General features: G+C 39.5%; 4 protein-coding genes and 1 non-coding gene across 7 annotated transcripts; all 5 read right to left on the reverse strand.

Annotated features, from left to right (window-relative positions):
* Positions 1 to 114: 114 nt before the first annotated feature.
* grem1a (gremlin 1a, DAN family BMP antagonist) lies at positions 115 to 2,161 on the reverse strand. Its single transcript, XM_026999063.3, has 2 exons — positions 1,690 to 2,161; positions 115 to 1,400 (listed from the first exon to the last, which is right to left on the reverse strand). Exon 2 carries the CDS (start codon positions 1,397 to 1,399, stop codon positions 869 to 871), a length of 531 nt encoding a protein of 176 aa, XP_026854864.1. The 5' UTR covers position 1,400; positions 1,690 to 2,161; the 3' UTR covers positions 115 to 868.
* A 136-nt stretch (positions 2,162 to 2,297) lies between these two features.
* scg5 (secretogranin V) lies at positions 2,298 to 4,819 on the reverse strand. Of its 2 annotated transcripts, none has more exons than XM_026999062.3 (6): positions 4,733 to 4,819; positions 4,022 to 4,252; positions 3,404 to 3,553; positions 3,007 to 3,119; positions 2,727 to 2,780; positions 2,298 to 2,592 (listed from the first exon to the last, which is right to left on the reverse strand). In XM_026999062.3, exons 2-6 carry the CDS (start codon positions 4,242 to 4,244, stop codon positions 2,476 to 2,478), a joined length of 657 nt encoding a protein of 218 aa, XP_026854863.1. In that variant the 5' UTR covers positions 4,245 to 4,252; positions 4,733 to 4,819; the 3' UTR covers positions 2,298 to 2,475. The 2 variants fall into 2 exon arrangements, with proteins under 2 accessions (XP_026854863.1, XP_026854861.1); XM_026999060.3 differs by having other exon boundaries at positions 4,728 to 4,819.
* A 4,566-nt stretch (positions 4,820 to 9,385) lies between these two features.
* On the reverse strand, positions 9,386 to 12,716 carry actc1a (actin alpha cardiac muscle 1a). Its single transcript, XM_026998978.3, has 9 exons — positions 12,586 to 12,716; positions 11,457 to 11,607; positions 11,211 to 11,339; positions 10,878 to 10,988; positions 10,673 to 10,757; positions 10,366 to 10,527; positions 10,043 to 10,234; positions 9,734 to 9,915; positions 9,386 to 9,633 (listed from the first exon to the last, which is right to left on the reverse strand). Exons 2-9 carry the CDS (start codon positions 11,583 to 11,585, stop codon positions 9,490 to 9,492), a joined length of 1,134 nt encoding a protein of 377 aa, XP_026854779.1. The 5' UTR covers positions 11,586 to 11,607; positions 12,586 to 12,716; the 3' UTR covers positions 9,386 to 9,489.
* Positions 12,717 to 18,189: 5,473 nt separating this feature from the next.
* rrm2 (ribonucleotide reductase M2 polypeptide) lies at positions 18,190 to 23,643 on the reverse strand. 2 transcript variants are annotated; one of them, XM_026998977.3, is made up of 11 exons: positions 23,551 to 23,643; positions 22,312 to 22,376; positions 22,051 to 22,116; positions 21,284 to 21,412; positions 21,072 to 21,188; positions 20,550 to 20,683; positions 20,110 to 20,204; positions 19,873 to 20,006; positions 19,670 to 19,774; positions 19,470 to 19,583; positions 18,190 to 19,115 (listed from the first exon to the last, which is right to left on the reverse strand). In XM_026998977.3, the coding sequence occupies exons 2-11, from the start codon at positions 22,345 to 22,347 to the stop codon at positions 18,963 to 18,965; spliced, it is 1,083 nt and encodes a 360-aa protein (XP_026854778.3). In that variant the 5' UTR covers positions 22,348 to 22,376; positions 23,551 to 23,643; the 3' UTR covers positions 18,190 to 18,962. The 2 variants fall into 2 exon arrangements, with proteins under 2 accessions (XP_026854778.3, XP_081573617.1); XM_081717491.1 differs by lacking the exon at positions 23,551 to 23,643 and having other exon boundaries at positions 18,191 to 19,115; positions 22,312 to 23,544.
* LOC113570590 (small nucleolar RNA SNORD94) lies at positions 20,376 to 20,514 on the reverse strand. Its single transcript, XR_003409909.1, has one exon. It is a non-coding gene; the product is annotated as a small nucleolar RNA SNORD94 (small nucleolar RNA).
* Positions 23,644 to 23,650: the final 7 nt, after the last annotated feature.

The raw sequence follows: 23,650 nt of genomic DNA on the forward strand, positions 1-23,650 counted from the left end.
ATGTTTAAAAATGTACAGACTGATCCTGTATCTTCTGTTTCTTCTATATATGGTACCTTCACCATCTCAGATGATTAGTTTAAAAGACCCATAAATTACTAACATATGCACACATTAGAGCAATCAAAAACTTTATTTTTTAAAGTTCAATATTATATTGTATTTTTGTTTGTATGTATTTTTAAAACATTGAAATGGACTCCACAGAAAAAACATTATATTGCTATGACATTGGACATACATTAAACATGTGTAAATGTACCCCATTTTCATCTAACTATGACACTTCAACTGACACATCAATTTCCATTTCCATTTAAAGTCTGGGGAACAATGTTACAGGTTGATAGAGGTTTTTAGCAGAAATGAGAGAATAAGTTCTGAAATAGTTTTTTCTTCTTTTCTTTCTTTTACCACTCAAAAAAAACGAAATCAGAGGAAATAAATATCTTTATATCAAAGATGAAAATGCTTCTTGATTTATCATAGTTACATAAATACATTATGTACAGAAATTAATTTTCATGCGAAATTAGTTGTCAGTGATTTGCATAACACAGCAAATTTGTCCACATAGTGGAGACTGACGAGATTTTTCACTTATAGTAGGAACTGCATACATTTACAATGAATGGAAAATAAGGTGGAGGAAAAATACACGCCATCTGTGTGGCACTAATTATGATAGCAGAGATTATTTAAAGCTAACATTGCTAGCATCAGACATTGCAAAACCGACCGCATGAATGTTGCTGCTCCTCCCAAGCATCCAGTATAGGCTTGTGAGAGATATTCTCCACGTATTTTATGCCAGTAGTGGTATATTACAATTAGCCGTTTGAGAAAACAAACAGAAATTGAACTGGTATTAATCCAGATCTATTGAAGTACAACGGCACTGTTTCACACGCCGGACGCGTTTCCTCCTGGTTCTTGGATTCTGTCCCGGACATATTAAAGCATAGGTGACAAACGTAAATGTTTTTGGTTTGCAAAATGAGCAGGACTGGAAGGCGCTGTCTTCTTGATAAACATGTCGAGGGATATAAAATGAATTACACTGTCCATAGCAGAAGCTATTTATGATTGTGCGGCTGATACACCCCTCCTCGTAGAGCGTCTGTTTTAGTGGCTGCGTTTTGCACCAGTCACGTTTCAGATAGTTGCGTTCCGTTACGTGTAAAGCCTCATGGCTAGACTCCAGCACCTCATCCGCAGGCGCAGACGGCCCTATCCTGGCCCCACTCTGTGGTGTCTGCGCTGACTGTTCGGACTCGTTTGGGCTGTATTTATTGTGATGGGGAATGGCGCCTTGAAATCCCCCGTTAACCCAGCTATTCACTGGACAGCAAAGTAGCCACAAAACCACGATCGCAGCAACTAATGCCTCTTTCGCCATCCTTTCATGTGAAAAGAAATAATATTCACTATTACAAAGTTAAAGTTCGTTAGGAAACAGCAAGTAAATCTATAGTTGCAAAAAATATGACAACATCTATGATAAGCAATATCGACAATTTTCGGTGATTGACTGCGCATGTAAAACTTTTTGCTGGTTTTATTTTGGGTTTTCGAGAAGCTTCTTGTTAGATTTCAGTTAAGTCATCAGGCTGAAACTTAGAATTAAAAATGTTGACGTTGAACTTCAAAATTGTTCCCCATACCGCATAATTAAAATAGTATGCTTACCTTGTAAAATACCTGTTTTTCGCTTTTTACGTAAAATGCAATACACGTATGTAAATTATATGTAAAAACCTTTACGACCGAAAGTAAATTGAAAAGCAATTTGAAATCCAAAGCTCAGCGACAAGACAGAAAGTGCGGCACATCCGCGCAACATTTAAGTGGAGGGGGCAGGATGCGCGAGGCAGACCACACCTCCTCTTCAACCTGGACAAGCTCATCAGCGACGCAGTACCGCTTAAGTACGGGTTTTTAGAAATTCAGTGGTCATTTCGTGACTGAACATTCTAAAACACAAATCTGAAAGTTGTGACGGGAGGCAAAAGGTTGTTTGTTTGTTTTTTTACGAAGACATAAACCAACAGTCGACGACATAAAATGAAAAGACACTTAAAACTCTAAATGCTTGTTACGAAATACATTAGTCAGTTCATGGCTTTATACTGTTATGACACAACCGTTCAAAACGTGTCTGGAAAACATTAAAGGCTTCTAAGATCAAACTTTGAAAATGAATATAAAAGCTACAAGGGTGACAAACAGAAAACTACTTGCAAATCCTTATTAAACTCTTCATATTAAATACAGTTAGAACACACTTTAAAAAAATGTGCACATGAACATGTTTATTTTACTTAACATTCTTTTGAACACAAAAACCGTGTCAAGGAAAAATAAATTTTACGAGATCACCATCTTCATTTGCACCATATGATCTAGGTTTACTGTTTCACATTCGGATGTGACACTATGTTCCACAGTTACACAGTTGTCAATACTGTATAAAGTTCAGGGCTTCATGCTGCTTGCAGTGGTTTCCATTTCATCCTCCTCTGGGAAATGTGGCACAGATTTCTTGGCCACTACATTGTCCAATCTTTGTCCCATTAAATACGGGTTGGTACTCTGCAACAAAAAAAAGGTTGCGCCCATAAAATACCTTTGCTTAACATGGCTTAACCGCAGGTTCTCTTTTAGTTCCTATCCCAAATACTGTTATGTCCCACGGGCAATGAAAACACATTTGAAGCTCTACATACCCTTTTTCTTCTTTTTGGACGCCCCTTTAGTTTCTGATAAAGCAGTTCCTTATTCTGCGAGCACATTCAAAAAAAAAAAAAGGCAAGAATAAGTTTTTCATTTTATACTCACTACAGACTAAGAAAAATGGTCACTACATAGAAAAATGGACACCATATAATAAATATTAATATGACAACTATTGCTTGTTTAACTTAACTGTAATATGCAAACCCAGATCCAAACCTTGTGTCTACCAGAAAGGGGTTCAAATTGCTATCATCAAAACTGTAAACTCACCCACTTGGCCATTGAAGGGTAGTCATGCTCTGGGTCAAAGAGGTGCTGGTGTTTCTGGAACTCTCGACTGAACTCTGCTGTGTCTGGTGAATTCTCCAAGCACCCATCAGCAGCTAAGAACACAGTATCATCCATGTTTAGTCCTACAGGAACACTGTGTGTATTCATTGAAGCCCACAACATTTCACATTCTATGGATGTACAGGATTACCCATAGTTCTCATTCTAAATTAATTCTGACATAGCCTACCTTATCTTCAAAAAACAAAAGACTAAAACAAACAAAAAAATATATAGTTATGCAGATTAAATCCTCAGTTTATTTATTAGTTCTTAAAAAACAAATGTGAGTTCCAATAAAACAAAACATTTGGCTGGTGATTATAGACTACAGTACCCGTTTTCCCTAGGGGGCATGGGTTAGGAGGGTCGGGATAGCCATGGTCATCGCTGAAGTCTTTTGGTACATTGTCCCCAGTCAATTCTGCGACAATGTTGGGGATGTTTCCATATGGTCCAAGATGCTGCAGCCCCTCGTGAGCACCACCTAGTGGACATAGCGCAAACATGCCGGTCACAACTTGCTAATGCACAACTAGATTTTTTTTTAAAAATTACTGTTCCCTTCAAAATATTCAGGAACACAGTATTAAAATGTGAAGTATATTTATACAGTCATGTTGAAAATGTCCATGTGCCAATATTTTAGGCCGATTATTGATCAAATATTACTAATATTTAATCAATATTAATACATGATTATATATAAGGCCATATACAAGTGCAAATGAACTGCACAAAAGGAATTGTGTGTAACTATTAATACTCCTCTGCATTATTTACTGTAAGTTTTTAATGAATTCCTGTTATAATTTTAGCTCTATGAATTTTACACCTTAATATTAATTTAAGATTTCATTTCATAGCTTATAATCAATATAGCATTACATTAAGTAATTATAGTATTAGGTGGAGCATATATGGCACCTGAGATCAAACATAAGATGCTCCTTACCCTGGATACTGAGGGGGCCCGCTATATTGGTAGCCTGATGAGCCGGGTACTCTACCCTGGGACGTGCGATTCCCAGCTGTTCCATAACACCGTGCAAAAGGCGCTGGATGTCCGCCTCCGACACTTGGTCAGCGGTGCGAGGACTACGTCCAGAAACGACTGCCGTCAAACTCACCAAGAGACTGAAAGCAACCGTGTGTGACATCTTGCCAGCCGAACCCATCACTGGCACTGTAAGAACAATCAAAAGAAAATATATCGACTTCAACCATCAACTGTAGTCTTCCGCACAACATAATGATGTATTGATAATATAGCCTATTTGGGCTACGTTTTCTAAAGACAGATTTACTCTACGTGAGGTGAGACCTGGCCTACTTTGTTTCACAACATCATGCCCCAGTCGCTATGACAGCAATACGACTGTAGCCTTTTTTTCTTGTACGTGAAACGTTAAATGATTTAATTCTAAATGTAAATTGCAATGCAGACAGCTAAAACGATATAAAGTTCACCTCAGTATTACAATAAAATGCAATTTCAACGCGACACATTCAACTACGTCATTAACACACAAATTATAGGTTGTTCTGTTCAGGAAGCGCAAATGTGTATCATTTGAACACATTCGTGTATCATTTGAACACAGAAATTTCGACGTTGGATTTTAACGATGCTAAACCGAAAGAACAAGGCGAAAACATACCTTACCACGTAGTGATTCGAGGAGGTTCTAAGGCTGAGCAAGGATGCCGCTCCTCTTCCACGGTTCATTTACGCTGTTGCCAAGCTGCCCGGTTATCTAATCTCCTCAAATTGTAATTGGTTCCTGGACCACGCGCATGATATACCTCCCCCGTGTTCTTTTAATCCTAATGTTTATATTACCTACTTTACACATAAATCATGTTTACAAATTTACATAGGTTACACGATTATGAGTTGCGTTTTTATTCCTTTACAAAATATATCTCTAAACAAAAAGTGCGTATGTATTAATGCATACGCGCATACACGACTAAACTAGAGAGTTATTAAAATATTTTTTAAAAAGATTATTATCCTTTATGTATGTTCACATAAATGGAACATTACATTGTACACAAAACTGAAATGAACACGTTTGAAAATTAAAAAAGTAATAGCATTACAATGACAATATATAAGTCTTATCGATGAGTAGGACTAATACTTAAAACAAGTGTGTCATTAATCTCCCTATAAATCATATTCAGAACTTCAGTATGGAGCTCGTATGCTTTTAAGTTGATCAAGACGATTTTAAGTTGATCTTTTAATGCAAGAGTACATTCGCTTCGCATACTGGCAAAGAGGAGTATGCTGAAATTTAAGGAGCGATCGAATCACTTTACTCAGCACTGGCTTCACCTTCAACCTGCCTTAATTTTTAATGCAATCCAATGCTCTCATTTTTTAAATCTTTGGTGTGGTTATTGCATCCAGCGGTGTACTTCCACAGCCGCTCCCTGCCATAAGATTATTAAGCATCAGGGTCACATGTGGCAGGGACCTTGAGATGCTGGGGCTGTGAGCAAGGGCAGGTCAGTTTTTCACATCAGCACCCTACTGTTGTCATACATATGAGTTCTCATTGCAGAGTCAGCCTCATCAGTTGAATCTGCAGGCATTTGCAACTATCTGAGTCATTCTTAAGCACTATTGATGGACTTGATAAAGCAGGAAGTAAATTAATTTTGCTGTCTAATGTGCCTAGCTGCACAGAACCAGAGCATTGAACATGAAGAGGATATTCATATTCTCTGTCCATGGGCATTTGCTCATCACCACCAACTGGCATGCTTTGCATCTCCAAATCTGGGGTGGTGCTAGTGTTCTTTATCAAAGGGCCTGTACCATTTTCCAAAAATGCAAAGGCACTGTCTGAACTACATAAGGAAGGCATGGCCTCTTTATCAGTGAGAAGCTGCTGATCTTCTGGACTGTCTCTGGCTGGGGTGCTGAAAAGTGCCTTAAGCACACATGGGATGGGTAGGATTTGATTGTGGACAGACACTTTCATGGTAACACTTCTTCAGACAATGGCCAACTGCTGTACACTTGTAGGGCTGGAGCCTACATGAATATAGGTGACTGAGAAGGGATATCTTCTCTAGGACTTGTAACACAATAAAGAGTTTCAAATGCATGTCTAAGAGAGATTAACAGAGATTAAGCACTATTCATTTGGCAATCAAGTTTACAAAAAAAAACCCAAAAACTGGCCTTCAGTGTAAAACACATACTGTTGCTTATATGGACAATGACACTTGACACTTCTACACTCCTTACACTCCTTAAGTACGGGTTTTTAGAAAATCAGTGGTCATTTCGTGACTGAACATTCTAAAACACAAATCTGAAAGTTGTGACTGGAGGCAAAAGGTTGTTTGTTTGTTTTTTTACAAAGACATAAACCAACAGTCGATGACATAAAATGAAAAGACACTTAAAACTACAGGCTGTTATTGATCAGCACATTATTCATGATTGTCACATTCTGTGTTGGATGATGACACTGCAGTGCTTTGGAATAACTAATTACCATTTACCTGCTTAAAACTTATTATCTGGCAACTGTGTGTCCTTGTAGGATTTGGTATTTATAGTGTCTTCTTTACTGGATGTGCTTTTACTATATGCTGCTGTGACAAAATCGTTTCCCTCAGGGTCCCTCATTTATGACATTTAAAGAAAAATAAGACAATGACACACCTAAGATTGTTGAAGGAAAATCTGGAACCGCCTGAAGATTCCCTCATTGCCCATAACCACTACACTTCCTGTTTTCACCTGTTCAAAGGTTACAACTGAAATCTCAGGAAAATACAATAGCACTCCTCTGAGCACACTGACCTTGCATTGTCTCTACTTCTGGGTGAGTTGCTGAGGCACCTGTTCAAGACAATTGAAGAATTTGAATATTGCTGCTCTTCAGAGTAAATGTAAACCAACAATGTCAGCATGGTGCACAGCAATTTAATTAGAATGGTTAATATGTAATGCATGACTGATGTTTACTTGAGGAGTAATCACAAAAGTGGTCAAACAAAACACAGCACCATTCCTAAACTTCGTCTGAAGAATTTCCCTTCTTTTTGGAATTTGAAGTCCAAATCTTGCTTAAAGACAAGTCTGTAGACACATATAAATAATTGCTCGAATAATTGCCATTTCACATGGCATCTAACTGAAGGCTTACAAAATAGCTTTAGTTTATTTATTTATATTTAGCTTATAGTTTATTACCTTCTAAATGCGTTCTTCCACTGCTTTCCCACACAAAGCTAGAGTCCATTTAATATGGCAGATGGGAGTTCAGCATTGTAGGGTCATCCTTGTAATAGTATAGAGCCACAGCTACTGAAAAGCAATCGTCCATCACTCAGTACTGTACATATTTCATCACTGACTGGCCTGTGAAAAACCATTAGGACATACCCAATGTGTGTGCACAGATCACAGCAATGTGAAGCCTGTGGCACCCTTTATTGCATTCAGAAGTACCGAGCAAGCGAAAGAGGTTTGGAGTCGGGACCACTGACAGGTCGTAGCTGTTCATTTTAATCACTGCAAATCTGAGAGACATGAGAAAAAGCAAACTAAGTATTTAGCCATACTGTAACTTACTTTACATGTGTATATCTTAAGTAACATACCTGAGAAAGCTCTGTTTGAGGAACATGAAGAAAAAGCAGAGAGTAGAAGTATTAATCTCAGACAGAAGGCAGGACAAGCCTGGAAACTGGCTTGGAAACACCTGGAAAACTGGTGCCAGGAAAATAATCTCCTCCTAAACGTCAGTAAGACAAAGGAGCTGATCGTGGATTGCAGCAAGAAGCAGGAGCGGCACTACCAACCTGTGAGGATCAGTGGAACCACGTGAGGATCAGTGGAACCTCCAAGGTACTGCGGAACTTCTACACCTGCACTATCGAGAGCATCCTCACAGGGAACATCACAGTCTGGTTTGGGAACAGCACCAAGCAGGACAGACAAGCACTCCAAAGGGTGGTGCGTTCAGCAGAGCGCATCACTCATACAGAACTTCCTGACCTGCAGACCATCTACTACAAGCGGTGCCAGACCAAGGCCAGGAGGATTGTGAAGGACCCCACCCATCCCAACAATAGGCTCTTCTCTCTGTTGAGGTCAGGGAAGCGCTTTCGCTCCCTGAAGACCAAGACATTCGGGCCCTGAATCAGGGAAACTGATCCTCTACATCCTCTACAGGTAGTGGCTGAGCGATCATGAAGACCTGGAGAAAACCAGGAACCACTGGATGTAGAAGCTCATGAAAGATCTGCTTCACAAGGCTGGCTACATCATATTGCAGGGCATTAGATAGGCAATCTTCTCTTTTATCAACTTGTACCTGTGGGAATGTCAGACAAGTAGGGTTCACTAGGCATGATGGGTTTTGGGTCCAATGTCACAAAATGCAACTTATTACTTACCCTTAAGGCTTTCAGACATTTTCTGAACAAGCCCTCAGAGTCTACTACTACATGACCAGAATAACAATCTACACTTTTTCGTTGTGACTTACCATGGTACCAACCCATACTCAGTTATGTTTCTCACCTGCATATGCTGAAGAGGCACACTTTGGTCTGTGAAATAGGCTATGATAGGAAGGATGGGTTGCATGACCTGGCATCCATAGTTGTAGATCAGTATAAACTGTATTCCACACTAAGTAAACTATTTCCTTGTTCTATGTTATGCCTTCTTGTAGACTAGTGTGTGGCCTACTTACTGGTGGGCATGTCAACACTGTCATAAATATTCTTGAGTTTAATTCCATATGCCAAACAGAGGTGCCTCACAAAAGTCACTTTTTTGCTGGCAGGCCTCATTTCATTGTGGCTATTGCACGTAATCTTTATTTATTATGTAAAACTGGAACCAAAGATGTACACGGGTTATCTGCCATGTTACATGGGAGAGATTTGAGTTGAACTATCCCTTAATCGTTGAAGCCCACAAAAATTGATTAGGGTGCATGTTTGGCATTAACCTAATAGGGTGATGTCACTTCTCAAAGTATGCAGATTGTAAATTGGCTATGAAATAGTCTGAAATGACTATTGAAATTGGCTAAGAAACAGACATTCAGTTCAGTTTGTATAAAAGATTAGTTTGGTTGTCAAAAATGCCATAAAACTACTGCATCAAAATAGATTTATTAGGCTTATGGTTCTGTCTGTAAATGAGGTCAGAGAGCAGCAATGGCTGTCACTGCAGACTTTAATATTTTGTTTGTTTGTTTATATTTGTTTGTTTGTTCAAAATAGTAATCGTATAGCACCTTTTTGTCCCTAGTAAAACATTGAGAAACTTGAATATTGTGAAGGGAATCTATGTTTATTACAGTATGTTTATATACAATAAATGAAAAAGTACAAAGTACAAATGCAACACAATGGTGGATTGGTAAGATAGAAGGTTTAAAAGCACTTCCTGTGGACAATGGAGGGGCCAGCCTCATCATACTCCTGTTTGCTGATCCACATCTGCTGGAAGGTGGAGAGGGAAGCCAGGATAGAGCCACCAATCCAGACGGAGTACTTACGCTCAGGGGGAGCAATGATCTACACAGAGGAGGAGACATTGTTAGAGTGTGCATAAAAAAGTGGCCAGATTTGCACTGCTTTTCTGAGTGTAGAATCATTTAGTTGGTTGGACTCTTACCTTGATCTTCATTGTGCTGGGAGCCAAAGCAGTGATCTCCTTTTGCATGCGGTCAGCAATACCGGGGTACATGGTGGTGCCACCAGACAAGACATTGTTGGCATACAGGTCCTTGCGGATATCAATGTCACATTTCATGATGCTGTTGTAGGCAGTCTCGTGGATACCAGCAGACTCCATACCTATGAAGGGCAACAGGCAAAATCAAATCAGTGATGTATATAATTAACAACTGGGATAAATCTCACTCATTTAATGCAGGCAAGGGGCAGCCAAATAAAGTAAACATGTTAGACAGACAAGACGCACCAATGAAAGAAGGCTGGAAGAGGGTCTCAGGGCAGCGGAAACGCTCGTTGCCAATGGTGATAACCTGACCATCAGGCAGCTCGTAGGACTTCTCCAGAGAGGAGGAGGAGGCAGCAGTGGCCATCTCGTTCTCAAAGTCCAGAGCCACGTAGCACAGCTTCTCCTTGATGTCACGCACAATCTCCCGTTCAGCTGTGGAAGGGGAGTTTTAGTGAGTGATTATGCAAGGTCTGTCTAGCAGGTAATTAACTTGCTTAGATGATTTGGCCTAATGTGAAGAAATTATGATGCCACAGAGGGCTATTAATTTTCACTGTACCTACCAGTGGTCACAAAAGAGTAGCCACGCTCTGTCAGAATCTTCATTAGATAGTCAGTTAGGTCACGACCGGCTAGATCCAGACGCATGATGGCATGGGGGAGTGCATAGCCCTCATAGATAGGCACATTATGGGTCACACCATCACCAGAGTCCAGCACAATACCTGTGAAGCAGTACAGGAGAATGAAAAGTTGTGGTTATATATGCCACATAGAAAAATGTAATGTAAATATAATACTGTAGATGCTATATCAACATATAGCAGTTTATGTTTTGATGGATATTGGATACTTTCAGAGAATACTGACCAGTGGTACGGCCTGAGGCGTACAGGGACAGCACAGCCTGGATGGCCACATACATAGCTGGGACATTGAAGGTCTCAAACATAATCTACAAGACATAGAAAGCCAGTCATTTTCAGAAGGGTCTAAAGTAGAAGCATAAAGGTGAACAGTGGAACGGTGTTTAGAGTGAGTACAAAAAGTATTACCCTCTTGGGGGTCTGCTTACCTGGGTCATCTTTTCCCTGTTGGCCTTGGGGTTGAGGGGCGCCTCAGTGAGCAGGGTTGGGTGCTCCTCAGGGGCTACACGCAGCTCATTGTAGAAGGTGTGGTGCCAGATCTGAGACAAGAACCAAAATAAGTTAAAAAAAAACAAAAACTTGCCATATGCCTAAGGCAGATTGTTTAATTAAGTTTGCTTTGTTGATTGGTTGAAGTCCTTCCTAGAAACCAATTACAAATTATTTTTTAAAAAGTCTATAAAGAATTTTAAAAAGACCATAGCAGCTTAACATTCTCACCTGCCATAACAATTTGAATCATTTCTATCGTTGGTACATACCTTCTCCATATCGTCCCAGTTAGTGATGATTCCATGCTCAATGGGGTACTTCAAAGTGAGGATACCCCTCTTGCTCTGGGCCTCATCTCCGACATAACTGTCTTTCTGACCCATACCCACCATCACACCCTGTTGGGAGAAGTCCATCAGAAATCAGTGAGTAACGTTTGTGAAAGTTTGTGTCAGTTTTAAATGTTTAAATGTTGTTGCTGCACTGTGCTGTGGATTTTTCTCTCAGTCCTGTACCTGGTGACGGGGCCTTCCAACAATAGAAGGGAAGACAGCACGAGGAGCGTCATCACCAGCGAACCCAGCCTTTACCAAACCAGAGCCATTGTCGCACACAAGGGCGGTGGTCTCGTCATCGTCACACATGATTGGTCTTTTCCAGAATGGTCTTCAGAAGAAGAAGATGACAGTAAAAATATGCTTATAGTAAACTGCCAGTGAAAATGACAAATGTTGAAGAAAATGATTCCATCAGAATCCCCTTTTGGGAGAAGCATTCACTTACAAATTAATTGAGCAAATTGTAGTAAATTGTAGCAGACATTCAATTTTAGTATAAATTTTGTAGGATAACTAATGATACATAAAAGGCATAAAGCAGAACTTCTGCTGATATGTCCAGGTAAACACAACAGTGTTAACTTCTTATATGATTCACTGCATCTGATAAAAGTTCAGCATAGTAAAACCAAAAAATGTGCATAGCTTAGACTCCAAGAAAACTTTGCTATTTTTAAGAATCAGCTTTATTGCAAGCAGGCTTTGTCATTCAGCCCCCTATCTGAAGTTATTTCACAGCCAAGAGAGTTTTTCACTTGACAAGTAGGAGTTCTGGCTCAGCTGTCCAAACATCGTGGCTCTTCTCTACACAACGTGCTGTAATACTGCCACCTCTATTCATAGCATCTATTGCTAAAGCACCCAAGAGTAAGATGCTAGCCTCTAATGAACCTATACCGAAATGTTAACATTAGTTTCTAAAATACACGACAATGTTTTGTCTTGAGTCAAAAATAACTTTATCACTCATTTGGTCTAGTTTACAAAAATACTCTTTCTTCCTGATCTCTCACAATGTTCTTTAATACTTCTTGTAGAAAGTGGTACCATTTGCTTTGGACGTGTCTTCTACTGTAGGTTTCTTATAGAAAACCAGTTCCTCAGGGAATTTCGCTGTCAGTTTTCACAAAAAGAGATGGACAAGTCAATCTTGTAGCATTAACTGAACTTTAAAAAAACAAAGCTGAGTGTTTTTCTCCATGTAGATGGTTCAGTGTTCTATCCTAACATTGTATAAAACCTTGTTTCTTTCCCTCTTCCCTGAGGCAGTCCACAGAAATAAAGTTAACAGAAGGCACACACTCACCAAGTTGAAATGCAAGGCTGGAGTTTCCACTGGGATAAAGTGTGAGGGTGAGGGATGCCCCTTAAATATGACAGTGGCCAGGGGGATGGGCCCTAGGGGTGGTCCTGGGAATTCGCATAACGCCAAATAAGAGCTAGCAAAACAAAAAAAAAAAGTCACCCTATTAAAGGAATCTTGCACCTAATCTTCTGTCACAGGGTGTCACTAAAATGGAGTGATGTTGCACAGGAGACAAGAATCCCTCCCTCTGGCAAAAAAAAAAAAAAAAAGTAGTTTAAAACTGTCACCATTACTCTCCTCAGCTGACGTAAACATTTATAGGCCTGCATTACATAAGGCAGGAAAAGTATATATAACTTCATGTCTCTTCTTTATTCATATTAATAGTAGTTTTTATGCATGTAGTACTGGGGCCAACATGGATATGATGTAATTACATAAAAAATGGAAAGCAACACTGACCACACTTGCTATCTGAAGTACCTCCGGGTAGGGAAGTCATTTGCATTCTAAGTGTAGATGTTTAACTAGTTAAGGAACCAGTTGTGGGGGGCCAATGCAGTACTGTTCAGTACTGCCTATGTCAGTTGACCAGTGCCCTGGTATGTGTGATGAAGTCCAAAGCATGCCAAACAGCTGAGGTGGGGTTTACGTGGGTGGGAGTATGGGATGGGGGGTGTAGATGAAGATTTTTGTAGTCTGTAGCTGCTGTGTTGTGATTGGCTCAGCTGTCTCCTTTTAGGGTCATGGTGACCAACAGGTGTTCCCAGGCATACTTTAGCATTTCTCCTTTAGCACTGGCTACTCTATGCCACCTCCTTATTAGTCCACCTTACTGAGCCCTATGAGGAAAACAAGATTGTTCCCCTCAATTTAAACTGTGGGTTTTTACTACACTTCATACTAGGAGATTCCTGTTATGTTTAAGGAGTATTGAAAAAGACAATTTGCTAATATATTTTCTACAATGTCAAATTATGGTGTGTTTACCATGACAAATCATGATTTTCTTGTCTCTCATCACCTCGTTTGAGAGAGGTGTGCCCTTAGCCTTAAAATGCTTGGAGTTATTCAATTGATCTGTGTCCCGTTGGAGTGTGCCATAGTCGGATTATGTGTGAGCATTTTTTAGGCCTATCCTCATGCTTAGAGGAGCTATATTTGGAACATTTTCACACCAGACACCTAGTCAGTGAGGAAAATCCTCGAGGATTCCCTTGAACTCCCATGTACTCTGATACTCTGTGACTGATGATCACAGATCAGAAAATCTTTTCCACGGTAGGCAGATATTGAGACCACATGTGGTGAAATCATATGCAAATTAAACATGCATGCCTTGCAAGCATGTTGTGCAAAAATCTTTCCTGTGTGATTAATGTATACACCATAAAGTTAGTGTGATATAAGGTCAGCATTTAAGCTTTTCTCTATATTAAAAAAGATTTTGCGCCTATATTTGCCAGCAACATCATAGGTACCTCCATTTTATAGGTGGATTATTTATGTGTGCAATTACTGGTTGTAGGCTGTCTGTTGCATCTGTCAGCTAGCCTATGCCCTGTTAATCACTGTTCAATTTGATCATATCCACTGTAGACTGAACTATAATTGGGTGGCAGACCATTCTCATCATGGCAGTAACACTATGAAATCAGGGTGTCATGGAAGTGGGTGTTGCACTGGTATGAGTGTACCATGCACAGCACTGTTGATAGTTTTCAGATGTGTCAAAATCACTGCTGGATTTAGAGTCACTACATTCAGAAATAATCATCCAGAAGCTGCCCTGTGGTGAGAAACTAACAAACAGTATATGGAAACAAACTGGCTATTTTCACTAACTATATACCTACAGGGTATTTCTAATTTGTGGATTAAAGTAAAGTAAATGATGATTGTATATTTAGTTCCGTTGTTATATTCTGTATACCTATGTGTATATTTAATTACGTTACTAAATAGTTAACATTATTAATAAGGAACATTAATTTGTAGCTTTGTTTACAAGATCTTTGTTTATACAGTGCTAACCATAGCCATTCCAGGGCCATAACCAAAAATCTGTCTGGAGGCTGCTCTATGGAGCTAGATAATGGCACCTGACAGATGATGCCACTTGGAGTGAATAAAGATAACGTTATAGCTCAGTAGGAATTAAAGTAGGAATAAAACAAGACTAACATAATTTGGGGCCCTGTCAGTAATATTAGTCATCTTTATTAGACCAAAACCAAGCTTAGCTAAATAAAAACAATTTATGACATCATTATCAGCATTCTGGAGAAGGGCTACACCATTTGCATTGTTTGCATACAGGATGGTCTGGCACTGATTGTAAACTATTAATAGCATGAATAAGCTGTTGTCCTGAAACAGACTCAGTGTTCCACAGCAGGGGTCAGATAGAACAGGTACCCATGGTGCTTTTGCAGGGTCCTACAGCCTTAAAAGGGAATGGAGGGAGGTTTGGATTTGCCTGTTTAGAACAGCAGCTGGTCCAACAGACCCTAATCTGTAATGTGGCAGTTGTTAGTCACAAATGGCTTTTTAACATACCTGGTGTTAGAGGGAATGGTTTGTTGATCAAACCTGTTAAGTTGGGGCAGCAAGTGAGTGGGGTATTTATACAAAATAGTGAAAGAAAATGTAAAGACAAATTTTTACATGTACGTTAATCCTTCATTTCTATCAGCAAAACCAACTCAAACTGAGTACTATAGAAGCTGTAGTATCCATTTATTTAGATAGATAGACAGACAGACAGACACACAGACACACACAGACAGACACTCACACACACTGCCTGGCCAAAAAAAAGGTCACCACCTGGATTTCACTAAGAAAATAGGTAAGAGCCTCCCATTGGATAATTACTACATGGATGATTATGTTTCAACTGGCAACAAGTTGTTTAACCCTAACTGATGCAGTGTGCAGCTTCTTATTTGTTAAACAATCATGTCGAAAGACACATCCTGTGGTCTGTTTCAGAAGGGTCAAAACTTCTAAGGAGATTGCTGAAACTATTAAAATTGGGTTAAGAACTGTCCAACGCATTATTAAAAACTGGAAGGACAGTGAGGAAAAATCATGTTCAAGGAACATGGTCAGGAAAAAATCTTGAATGATTGTGATCAGCGATCACTTTAACGTGTGGGTGAAATTAAATCATAGAAAAACAACAGTAGAACTCAGGGATATGTTTAATAGTGAAAGTAAGAACATTTCCACTTGCACAATGCAAAGGGAACTCAAGGGATTGGGACTAAACAGCTGTGTAGCCTTAAGAAAACCACTTGTCAGTGAGGCTAACCGGCAAAAACGGCTTTAGTTTGCTAGGGAGCATAAATCTTGGACTCTGGAGCAATGGAAGAAGGTCATGTGGTCTGATGAGTCCATATTTACCCTGTTCCAGAGTGATGGGCGCATCAGGGTAAGAAGAGAGGCGGCTGAAGTGATGCACCCATCATGCATAGTGCCTACCATACAAGCCTGTGGGGGCAGCGTTATGATCTGGGATTGCTGCAGTGGGTCAGGTCTAGGTTCAGCAACGTTATGTGCCCAAAGAATGAGGTCAGCTGACTACCCAAATATACTGAACAACCACGTTATTCCATCAACGGATTTTTTTCTTCCCTGATGCCACGGGCATATTCCAAGATGACAATGCCAGGATTCATCAGGTTCAAATTCTGGAAGAGTGGTTCAGGGAGCATGAGACACTATTTTCACACATGGACTGGCCACCAGAGTCCAGAACTGAACCCCATTGGGAATCTTTGGGATGTACTGGAGAAGACTTTGCAGTGATCCAAATCTCCCATCAATACAAGATCTTGTGGAAAAATTAATGCAACTCTGGACAGAAATAAATGTTGTAACATTGCAGAAGCTTGTGGAAACGATGTCACAGCGAACGCATGCCATAATCAAAGCTAAATATTCCAAGGAAATATTAGAATGTGACCTTTTTTTTGGGCAGGCAGTATATAAAGGCACTTATATTTTTCAGACCACCATTCATTTCATGTTATTTCCAGTGTTAAGCCATTAGGTTATGTACTTTCTTCCCTATAGTTTGAAATGAATAGCCAAGAAAGATTTATTTCAAGTTCTATTTGCTATATCAGATATTTTTTATATATATATATACACACACACATTTTATATTGATCAATTATATATACACTTCATTAGTATTTGATACAGACTTTTAACTTGAACCAAACACTTGAGGTAGCCTTCCAGAAGCTTCATAGTACTTTGCTAGAAATTTTTCCCAGTTATTCTGACAGCACTAATGTAATCCAGTCAGGTTTGTGGGTCTCCTTGCTCAGACACGCTTTTCAGTTCATTCCAAAACTTTTCTATGGGCTTAAGGCCACTCTAATACTTGGTCTTTGGATAACTTTGGATAAATGGTTAGGATATCCTGCCTGAAGACCCAGATACAACCAAGTTTGAACTGCCTGATATCTTCAGGTGTTGCCTTTTTTCTAGTTTTCTAGTGCATGAAGGGTCATGCCATCCATTTTCTGAAGCACACCAGACCCTCTCAGCCCCACATAATGCTCCTTCCATCCTCCATACTTTACAGCTGGGAGTGTTGTTCTCATTACAGATTACACTAAACTCCTCACAGCACAGGGTCAGGCCAGCAGGTGAGTAGTTTGCCTGGTGACAACTCACCACTTAAGTCATTCTAGTGTTAAAAGCCTCACCCTTTCACCAAGATACATAGCACCGTTATGGCCTGTTACAAGTTTTTTTTCATCTGACCAGAAAACACATCACCAGTAGGATAGGTACTTATTCTGATAATTTCAAGTGTATGTTTTTTAAACCAGGATTTGGGGTATGAGCCCCTTCTTTGCACATTAAGCCATTGCAACATAGAAGTCATGGTGTACACAAATAATCTGATGCCTCCACCAGTTACTTTGATGTCTTGATCTTGAAATGAACTTTTTGGAGCAAAGTTCTATGGTGCAACTTAATTTGTGCCTTCTTTATAAACCATGCTTTGTGTGGTACCAACACTTTTTAAATTTGCAAGCATATACAGATGCGCATTTGTACTTTGAGTTGTTTGGAAATGACAACTGGTTCTGTGGCTGATTTGATTGCTATTAATGTCACCAAGTATATTAAACAATAGCCATCACAACACACACCCTTCAGGATACAAACTTTCGCACATATCAGTCAACTACACAAAGGTACAAAGTGGCACACCAACACAGCTCAGTCAGGATGGGTCACTGGTTATTCCTGCATTAAGGGACAAGTCTTACAATAACTCATGCACTTTCTGCTTGCACCATTTAACCTTTAATTTTAAGTGTGCTTTTTGATGCAACCCAAATGTTTACTGCAATATGCACAGCCCATTCCATGGATCAAATTACCATGATTTAAAATCAAACAATAAAAGGGCCAATATATGTATTAAATTTGGTGAGCATGTTAATTGCAGTGTATTTGGAACCCATAGAGGAAATGGTTAGCTGCCCAGCCCAGCAGTGCTTGAGATAACAAGGGCTATAAATATATTAAGTGCTTTGAAAGTTTCCATGGTTGCAATCCATTCTGACATGTATAATAAGAAACAAGACCTATTTTTTTTAAAAAGACATTTATTTACCCTAAATTCATTTCAAGTCAATAAGGGTGATCGAGTGCTGCCTCCCACCACCCAACAATTTAAGCAGCCCACAGTCATGGAGGAGTTAGTCAAACAGACGTTAGAAACAGCAGTGCTCTGGTCCTACAGAACCAGTATTCTTGCCCACATCTATAGTGACAATAGTCTCTTTTCCATGAAGGGCCAAAGAGTTAAAGGCTATTTGACTTTTTTGGTATCCTGAAACTGAGTTATGGTTCAACACCCCCCCCCCCCCCCCCCCAAATAACTCAAGATTGAAGAATTCAGAAACCATACACAAGACTTCATATAAAAAAAATGACAGTAAACAACTCGTTTGCTCAAGGCAGGGAACCCAAAAAAAAACAAACAAACCTCACTGCACACAACTCAGCAAATTCCACTTATTTACAGCTTCAGTGGATTAACAGAAAAACTGACAAGTCTGTTCAAAAAAGTCAAAGCAAGAATTATGAAGTTTGTACAAATTATAAATATGCAGCACTGGTTGAGCAATCTTACTGAAAATTATATGAACAAAAAATGACAAGTTAAAAAGGCATAATGTATATTGAAAGTTTGATATATTTACAATATATATACACACACACACACAGAGATGTCCCAGTGCCCATCCAGCAGTCCTTTTGAGAGTAACAATTTGCAGAATGAAGCATGGAGGTGATCAGTAGTTACCTCCAAATGTTAAAACAATTAGTGTCCATTCACTTCAGAAGTCAGCATCAAGCCTGAAAGTGTTGTCTGTGGACCCAGACATGACTCCCATCCTCTGGTACTCGCCCACCCGCTTCTCAAAAAAGTTGGTCTTCCCCTCCAAGGAAATGTTCTCCATGAAGTCAAAGGGGTTTTCTACTTTATATATCTACAAAAAAAACCAAACATGCATGTAGGTCAGGATTACTGGACAAAAATCAAAACCCATTCATGTTTGTCAGACTGACGGGCTTCCTCAATTAGCGAACTACATCCCATATTGGTCTAAGATCAGACGTTTGGCACCCATCCTCAGTCAAGGTGCACAACCCTGTGCCTCAACTGAATTTCTATTTCAAGTGATTCATAGGACTTGGGCAATTCAACTACTAGCTGGTTGAGTATCCAATTGCAGTTCAACCAAAACCAACACCAAATTAATGCTGGAGTCTTTATGCATTCTCTGGTAAACATGGATCAATGTCATACATCATGTGCCTTGACTTAATATATTAATTCTCACCTTACTGAAGCCCAACTCCAACATCAGTCTATCAGCCACAAACTCAATGTATTGCTTCATTAGGTCACAGTTCATGCCAATCAGCTTAACTGGCAAAGCCTTGGTCAGGAACTCCTAAGGAAAGAGGGGTAACAAAGGTCAGTTTCTCAGATGTTCAAGTCTCAACAAGCTGTACTGAAGAGTACAAGTGATGTAAATACCTGTTCAATCTGAACTGCATTCATAATGATTTTCTGGACTGTTGATTGAGGAGGTTTATTCACCAAGTGCTTGAACATTAAACATGCAAAGTCACAGTGAAGACCCTGCCAAAAAAAAACAAAAAACAAAACCCCACACCAAGTCAGTCACCACAAACCTCAGTAATCAAAATTGGCAGCCTTAAATACAGCTAGAGGGCTACCTCATCTCTACTGATGAGTTCGTTGGAGAAGGTAAGGCCAGGCATGAGGCCCCTTTTCTTTAGCCAGAAAATTGCAGCAAAAGAGCCAGAGAAAAAGATGCCCTCCACAGCAGCAAAGGCCACCACTCTCTCACCTGCACACAATAAAAAAAAACATTTACATGAGGTCAAATGGTTACATTACCCCTACAGTTCAAGCAAAACTGAAGTAGAAAATCGGCAGGATGTGTAAAATACCATATTGAGCTTCTCTGTTGCCAATCCAGTTGAGGGCCCAGTCAGCCTTCTTCTTCACACAAGGCAGAGTCTCAATGGCATTGAAGAGATACTCCCTACAGGCAGGGGTTGGGAATCACAAGCCTTCAGAAGTCTGAATTTGGACTTGAGAGAATGAAACCTTGCTAGCTCATTTTTACTGCCTGAAATCTTTTTATTTCTGGTATGTTAAAAGACCAACACCACCCCCCAAAAAAACACTGACTGGACATTCATATGGGACGGGAAGGGCTCAGTAAAGGCGACTTTCATGCTGGTGCCCTCCAGTCAGCTGACCACATGCCTGCTGATCTGGATTGAAAACACCAACATTCAGCTCCCATCATCAGCTGAGGTCCGTACCCCTGCGCCTCTCATCACTGCCCTTCCATCTGCAATCTGGACAGGGTTAAATTACATACCTCTCTTTGGAATCTTTGATGTAGGTGTTAATAAGAAGGCTGTACATCTCAGAATGAATGTTCTCCATGGCAATTTGGAAACCATAGAAACAGCGCGCTTCCGTTACTTGGACTTCCTGGGTAAAGCGCTCCACCTGGTGTTAGAAAAATGCAATGAGAAGTCAAGGTTACTGGTGCTTCCAAGCGCCATACCCTTTTCAACAAAAAAGATCTTAAGAGTAACCAGGGTAAAGTCAAGATTACAGGTAGAGAATATAGGCTACTGAAAGTAAATTAGGTGGAACTGTACCCAAGGGGAGAGAGTGCACAATGTTACTCTAATTGGCATGTGTTACAACACTAACCACATCTATAATATACCAGGCTTTGGATCAAAATGCACTGCAGCTCTGAACTTCAGTCAATGAAGCATTTAAAGAATAAATTGATACATGTCAAACATTCCATTTCAGGTCAATCATTCTAAATCCACATTACACACCCTAATTTTCCATGAATATGTAAATTGGCCTGTAAACTCACCAAATTTTCATTGACAATACCATCACTCGCAGCAAAGAATGCCAACACATGAGAAATGAAATGTCTCTCATCATCTGTCAGAGAATCCCAGTGCTGAAGGTCTTTGGACAGGTCAACCTGCAAGGGTTGGGGACAGGATACACATCACTTGTTTGAAGGAACATTCACAACAATACTGGCATAGCTTACACTGGACACAACAAGCCACACACCTCTTCAGCTGTCCAGAAAGAGGCCTCTGCCTTCTTGTACATCTGCCAAATATCATGGTATTGAATGGGGAAGATGACAAAGCGGCATGGATTTTCTTTTAGAAGAGGCTCCTCTGTTTTTGGTCTTTCCTTTTATCCAGAAAAAAAGTATATAGAGATGGGGGTTAAGTCGTAAAAAATCATTTGCAATTTTCAGGGTGAGTACAAGTATGTAGAGTACAAAAAAAGTTTTCAGAATCGAGTACAAAAGTATTAAACTTAACATCTTATCCATCAACATCCTGAGTTAGCAGTATAGTACAAATCATTCTAAAACTCCGAATTACCTTAATTGATCTTAAATTGCTTGTAAGCTTTATAGTATTTAAATTAGAAAATTAACTGTTAGAATCGTATACCTTAATGACTTATACAGTTAACGACTTCGTTTAGCCAGTTACTCATTTTGTCGCTGATAACATTGCACCACCTTGTTCGCATACATTTTAAACACAATAGGCTAACCAGTTAGCTGCTCAGCCATCTTACTAGCTAGCGATTAGGTAGCCAACTTCCGACCGCCAAAGAACTTCAGCTATTCAAGTAATGGTTACTGGATTCTTGGGTAATGTGTTACTCAAATAGTGCCACGTTAGTCACTTCAGAGGTAGTGGTTGAGAAGCTCATCTCGATGTTCTCGATCAAACAATATTAAACCCATATCTAGTCATCTAAAGAGTGTTAAATTAGCCTAAAGTTGGTTTGGGCTTCAGGTTAGAAAGCCTTACCTCGGAGTCAAAAATTTTGCGCGCCGTCCTGGAACCCAAAATTCTCGTCGTGTTCGAAGAAGGTGGCTGTGGAAATAAATAATAAAAATCAAAACGACATCTTACACTAACCAACACAAAGCATTTTGTAGCCATTTCCCCCCAACTAGCTAGATCAGTCACTAAAAGAATAAGCTCATTCATTAACATGATAATCTTTTAGACGTTACTACCAAAAAGCTAACTAGAGGGCTATCCAACAATATAATTTAGGTAACTTACTGTGTTTTCTTTATCAATCAACGACATGGTTCCCATTTTTGTGGAAACCAAGTTTTCATTCTTGGCTTTGAGTGGAGAACGAGTGGACATCATTGTATATTTTGAGAGAAAAAAATATTAGTAAGAGAAAACGTTCCCGTTATAAAACTACGAAACTTGCAGATATGAATAAAGACCTTAACGACAATACATAAAACGCGCTAGCTAGCTATAAACAAACCATAGGTAAACGTTTAGGAGCGAAGCGAAGAAACAAAATGCGGACGCGCTTTCTGCTGCACCTTTTATATTGCAAATTTGGCGCTCACCGGCTCAACCAATAAGAGCAAGCGTCTGCAAGGCTATTTAATGTTTTTTTTTTTAAGGAACAAGCCAATCAAGCGAAAACGTCTAACAAATTGCGGGAAATTTAAACTTTCAGATTGGGCATTTTATACAACGTAGCAAGCTAGTTGTATACGTTTAATGTTCTGCAGAAGAAACGATTAAGAAAAGAATATCAATTAATTTTCAAACAATGTTAACACGTTTTCACTTCACATAAGGGCAAACTATTTCCTGCTCACGTAAACATTAAAACACAAGAAATCCGATGAACAACATCAAACTGGTTGTCATTAACACGAAACAGAAAAACAACTAAGTAGAGATAGCTAGCAGTTCCCGAGACCTGCTTCAAAAGTGGGGAAAATCTGCGTTATTCCTTGAATTCCCTACGTACCGTGGAACAAAGCATTTGGTGGTGAGCAAACTCCCGCCAAATCTAACATTTTTGTACAAATCTACATCTAAATCTATCAATATCCAGATGCTATCCTTTCTATAAAATATAGCTCAGTTTGTCAGTTTCGTGAATCACATGGTTAATTATTTTAGGTATGTAGGCAACTCCTGTAAATATTTTTGGCGACAAGCTATCTTTAGCTATCTCAGTGATAGCTAATGTACGTTGGCTACACAACACTCAGCTATCGAACTAGAACATTAACTAAATTATCTTAGCCAAGATATGGATCTATAACCAAATTGTGTTTCCACTATCAAGAAAAGTGATAACATCTAAGGGTGGGAGCATTAAGTATTTGTAGCTACTGTTAAAAGGAGCTGTCCCTAAGCGACTGCCAAACACATCAAAAAGTCCTGGCTTGCTAAATCAGTGTCTAACATTAGTGTCCACGTTTACAAGAAACTTAATACAATAAAATTGATGACTTCCATATGTAGTCACATAAACATTACTTAGCTATTAAGTTGAACACAGACATTCTGCTTAAATCGTTCAGATTTTTTTTTTCTGCACTTCCATCGCGAGACGACTACAGCAGAGCCGAGAAGAAGA

Source organism: Electrophorus electricus, chromosome 7 (assembly GCF_041902795.1).
Source record: "Electrophorus electricus isolate QZ-2024a chromosome 7, ASM4190279v1, whole genome shotgun sequence".
Classification (NCBI taxonomy): domain Eukaryota; kingdom Metazoa; phylum Chordata; class Actinopteri; order Gymnotiformes; family Gymnotidae; genus Electrophorus; species Electrophorus electricus.